Source organism: Suricata suricatta, chromosome 2, assembly GCF_006229205.1.
Source record: "Suricata suricatta isolate VVHF042 chromosome 2, meerkat_22Aug2017_6uvM2_HiC, whole genome shotgun sequence".
Lineage (NCBI taxonomy): Eukaryota > Metazoa > Chordata > Mammalia > Carnivora > Herpestidae > Suricata > Suricata suricatta.
This window is the reverse complement of record NC_043701.1, coordinates 64,508,048-64,513,752: the sequence shown is the minus strand read 5'-3', so window position 1 is coordinate 64,513,752 and position 5,705 is coordinate 64,508,048. Positions and strand designations below refer to the sequence as shown.

Below are 5,705 nucleotides of genomic sequence, written 5' to 3'. Positions count from 1 at the left end.
CACACCCTCACCAGCACCTATAGTCTCTTGATTTGTTCATTTTAGCCTCTCTGACTGGTGTGAGGTGGTATCTCAGTGTGGTTTTGATTTGTGTTTCCCTGATGATGAGTGATGTTGAGCATCGTTTCATGTGCCTGTAGGCCATCTGGATGTCCTCTTTGGAGAAGTGTCTGTTCATGTCTTCTGCCCATTTTGGGTTAGTTTTGTGGGTGTGAAGTTTGGTGAGTTCCTTGTAGATTTTAGATACTAGCCCTTTATCTGATATGTCATTTGCAACTATCTTTTCCCAGTCTGTCGGTTGCCTATTAGTTTTCTTGATTGTTTCCTTGCAGAAAAAGCACTGATTTCTAATGCTTTCCTGAAGCATTTGAGAAAAAATAAAAAACCAAGATATGTCTAACAATGTTCTTTTCCATCATACATTAAGATCATTTAAAATGCTTAAATAGGGATGCCTGAGTGGCTCAGTCGGTTAAGTGTCCAGCTTCAGCTCAGGTCATGATCTTGCGGTTTGTGGGTTTGAGCCCTGCATCAGGCTCTGTGCTGACAGCTCAGAGCCTGGAGCCTATCTTTGGATTCTGTGTCTCCTTCTATCTCTGCCCCTCCCCTGCTCATGCTGACTCTCTCTCTCTCAAAAATAAATAAAAATATTAAAAAAATTAAAAAAAATAAAGTGCCTAATAATGTTGAATCATTGGAACTTAAAGTCTAGAAAGAATCTTAAAATAAAACAATTGTAAGTTGACTATAGTAACACTCCTATTTATGAAGTTACTTAAGTATATACTCTCCAAATATGTATATTTTTATATTGGATATGAAAGTACAGTTGTAATTTATTATATTATGAAACATGCACAAAAATGAAAAATAAAGGAGCAATATAAAATAAAGCACATTGTCCTCGCACTTTTTTTCCCCTAACATTTTTTTTTTCTTTAAGTAGGCTTCATGCCCAGCCCAGCGCCCTATGTGGGGCTTGAACTCCAGATCCTGAGATCAAGACATGAACTGAGATCAAGAGTCAGATACTTAGCTGACTGAGCCATCCAGGTGCCCCTCCCTAACATTTTTCAATGGATTATCTTGTTTTCCTCCAGGAATCTGCAGTTTGGAGACTGCTTTAAGTAACCAGGACCCTTTAGCTTCCAGAACAGTGTGAACTTAGAACATCTACATGGTTAAGCAGGGACATTTGAAACCAAAGCTTTTTTGTGTGAGGTCAAAAGAAAATCAACCTTGGGAGTCAGTTTTTACATGTTTATCAGGGTCAAGATTCAGGATGATGATGAGAGGTATTCAAAATCTAGAACAAAATATTTCTCCTGGGTCTCCAGTTTATCCTCCTAACTAAGAATGACCAACAACCAGGAATAGTCTATTTTTCTTTTTAATTTATTATTATTATTATTATTAAAAATTTTTTTCCTCCTGTTTTTCATTTTATTTTTGAGAGACAGAGAGAGACAGCATGAGCAGGGGAGGGTCAGAGAGAGGGAGACACAGAATCTGAAGCAGGCTCCAGGCTCTGAGCTAGCTGTCAGCACAGAGCCCGACATGGGGCTCGAACCCACGAACTGTGAGATCATGACCTGAGCCGAAGCCGGATGCTCAACCAAGTGAGCCACCCAGGCATCCCTAATGTATTATTTTTTAAAAATTTACATCCAAGTTAGGTAACATATAGTGCAATAATGTTTTCAGGAATAGAATCCAGTGATTCATCACCTGTATACATATAGCACTCAGTGCTCGTCACAACAAGGGCCCTCCTTAGTGCCCCTTGCCCATTAGCCCATCCCCCCCCCCCAAACCCCTCCAGCAACCCTCTATTTTTTCTCTGTATTTAAGAGTCTCTTATGGTTTCTCCTCCCTCTTTTATGTTATTTTTGCTTCCCATCCCTTATGTTCATCTGTTTTGTATCTTAAATTCCACATAAGAGTGAAGTTATATGGTATTTGTAGGAATGGTCTATTTTTCAAAAAGAGTAGATAAAATATTAGGGTTCATTATGGCTATTTTAATGCAAAATTATTTTAGCCCTTCACATCATAGTGAGCTATAATAAAAATATTGATTTTTCTATTAATTTTGTCCATAATATAGTTTTGTACTGGGTTGAGGCACAATTCTTTTGTTTTTTGCTTTTTCACATGATAGAAATATATCATGGAAACAATTTGTTACAGTTGCAATGGCAGTAACTGTATACAGAAAAACTGTACTTTTTAATTTCTTTAGAGGAGTTGTCTAGTTGGTATCTTACTGTGTAGTTTAAATGATTTAAATGGACACTTTTTTTCCTCCAACTCAGAACATAATCACCTCAGGGTGTCTGAGTGGCTCAGTCCGTTGAGTGTCTGACTTCGGCTCAGGTCATGATCTCACAGTGAGTGAGCTCTGTAAGTTCAAGAGCCTACTTCGGATTCTGTGTCTCCCTCGCTGTCTGCCCCTCCCCGACTCATGCTCTGTCTCTCTCTGTCTCAAAAATGAATAAATATAAAAAAAAATCAGAACATAATTATCTCTACAGTTAAAGACAAGTAGTGATATGTCAGTCCTATCTTACCTCACTTATGTCAGCAAATAAATGCAATTTTAAAAATGGAGGTTTATACATTAGGACACAAGAGTTAGAAGACATTCACTGTTAACCAAGTAAACACTCATTAGAAAGGTTTGAGCAGAGTTCATAATATAGACTTATTATTTTGTAACACAGACTTATTAATTTCTTATCCAACCAAGGAATACTAATGAAATTTGAATGCTCATGAAAGAAACTAGATTTTTTTAAAATTAATTCATTACCTATGAGTAGGTTCCTCATGTTATAATCTCATTTGTTGACCAATAGTTTCAGATACAAGTGAGCATTACTCCAGTGTTATTTTTTTAAATTTATTAATTCCAAAGTTGTTGGTGTATTATAGGAAAAAAATGACAGAACAAGTTTTGTTTACATTTTTTTGTCACTTCCATGTTTGATTTCAGTCACTTGTGCTTTTTTGGTTTAGTCACTTTTCTGTTATTGTGATGATGAATGCACTGTATTTGTTCACAGAAATAGAACACATATATGGCAACTGTGTTGGGCAACTGTGTTTACTTTGCATATTAAATAATAATGTAACAGCGAAAGTTTCAAGAATGGCCTCTCTATTCTTAATACAGAGCCACATTTTAGCAGTCAGCAAATTGGAACATTGAGCTTTCTGAACAAAAATTCAGGTAATGAGAATACTGTAAAAATGCTGTCTGGTGACATAATGGCGACTACGCTTATTGGGAATCATGTCAGAACTGTTCAACCACTACTGTGCTCGCTTGAAATGAAAATAATACTATTTATCAATTACAATTCAATAGAAAAAATTCAGCTACTGTTTGGTCATTTTTGAAAATTTGTTTCTTTGTGATCACAAAACTATATTATTTGCTTCATAACATCAATATCTTCCTTCAAACAGCACATCTACTGAAAAAGTGAAGTAAAGCAGAGTTAATGCTGGTTTCAAATTGAGTCAGCTTTTTAAAAAAATGCAGATTATTTGTGCTCTTTAATCAATACAGTCTGGTTTATTTTATAAATTGAGTAAATTGTACTAGAACATGGTCTTGATATTCCTGTATCTAAGAAGCCTAAGACCTTGGTCTTGATGACTCTATATCTAAGAAACCTAAGAGATATTTTTTAGTTGCCAGCCAAAGAATTTATTTACTGGGACACCCAGAGACCACTGTTATAACTTATTAGACTCACATTTACAATGGCTCTTATGGCACAACCTGCAGTGTGAGTAAATGCTTCCTTCTGGGGCATTAACATTACCTTCAGAGTGTGAGTCAAGTAGCAGTTGGGCCCAGAGTATCCCGGATCACAGATGCACTGTTCCTTTAAGCAATCTCCGTGGCCCCTACAGTTGTCCAAGCATCCAGGGCCCAGGTAGAAATTATCGATTGCCCATTGCATATCTGAGTACTTCTGATAGAACCTCAATCTTACTGGACTATTGACAACACAGAAGCAAAGGAATGAGAACAAAAGTTAGCTTAATTCAGGTCCATTTTCCTATGTGTACACTCAGTACAGAAGAGGAAAAAAAAACATTTAAGTCACTCTGGCAGGATGAAAAGGGTTAATAAAAAATGTTTTTGACCACCATTATCTATTTCTAGTAATGGAACCTTAAAGCCAGTTTCATTTAAATTTATAGTATGTGAGCAAACTCGTACAACAAAATGAAAATGCAGTGAAATCTCTGTTTCAAGAAATAGGAACATTTTAAAATACAAATCTGTAACTATCACACATGAGGTTGTTTATGAAACTGGAGTCCAGTGGTTGTGTCACAATTTAGACCCATTAATTGCATTTCTGAAATTGTACAGAAGATGAGTAAATCCTTTCACAGAGACTAGTCAGCATACACACAGCCCTCAGGTGGTCAGCCAACAGCAACTTCTGAATCCCCAAAGGTAATCGATATTCTCAGAACAACTGTGCTTATTAGAGAACAATTTTGAAAGGGTTACAGGAAGGGGCAATTTCCCCAAGATTTTGATTTCATCATTGTTCTTCTCTGCCTTCTGGGGGAAACTACAAGCCTCACAATTAACCTTATACCAAAATACGCTACACTATTTTGGTGTAAAAAGTTCAAAGTCACATGAGGAAACTCTATGGGGTGATGTAAATGTTCTGCATCTTGTTTTAAGGGTGGTTCTGCAGGTTACACATTGGTAAGAACTCACTGGTGCTGACCAGTTAAGATGTGTGCATCTAACCGAATATTAAGTTTTATATCATTATTAAAAAAAAGAGAGAGAAAGATGAAGGGTTATAATGAGTCACTGGTAACATCGATCTCCCCAGCACCCACTTCATCCCTGGTGAGTCATAGGAGTAACAGAACTCCCCTAGCTACTGACTGAGTCAGGAATGGGCATTTTTGAGCTGATTTGTGCAATGGGACACAAGATTTCAGGATCTGGCTGTGAAAGAAAAGCAACTCTGTTTTTCTTCCATTGGATATAGGTAAAGATGCACTCTGCTCCAGTTTTCTGGAAGCCATCTATGTTCATGAGTATTACATCAATGTGTGAATGGTGGAATAAAGAGTCAGAGTCAAAGAAGAAGTAACAATGTCCTTGAAGACATTTTTGAGCTTGTGGATCAACCAATCCTAGAGTCCACTTACCTTTGGGTTGTTTAATTACAAATATAATACATTTCAGTTTTAATTGAGTCCATTTGAATTGGGTTTTCTGTTACCTGTAGCTGAAAGTATCCTGATCTAATTTCCTAGCACATTAATGGACTATACCCTTTAGATTTGTTCCAGGAAACAGTGAGTGATCCTGTAGTAGATAATATTTATAAGACACTGGAAAAGCTGAGTGCAAGCACCTAATTCAAAGGCTCTAAATGTTCTGGACATAATCAAGAAGATGTGGTATATAAACACGATGGAGTACTACATGGCAATGAAAGGGAATGACATATGGCCATTTGTAGGAAAGTGGATGGACCTTGAGGGTGTCATGCTGAGCGAAGTAAGCCAGGCAGAGAAGGACAGAAACCATATGTTTGCACTCATAGGTCTAACAGGAAATTTTCAGAATGATCTAGCTTCAAGAAAAGCAAGCAGTTAGTAGTGCTTAAGAAAAATTGATTCAGTATCTAATGGATAGTTGATACCTG

At 36.9% G+C, this 5,705-nt stretch overlaps 1 protein-coding gene across 1 annotated transcript in view; it reads right to left on the bottom strand.

The window, feature by feature from the left end:
• The window catches only part of RELN (reelin), a 495,668-nt gene that overhangs the window by 28,502 nt on the left and 461,461 nt on the right, over positions 1-5,705 (bottom strand). Inside the window, exon 53 of the mRNA XM_029918775.1 lies at positions 3,724-4,011. Coding sequence (XP_029774635.1) covers positions 3,724-4,011 — 288 coding nt within the window. The remainder of the gene's footprint in view (positions 1-3,723; positions 4,012-5,705) is intronic.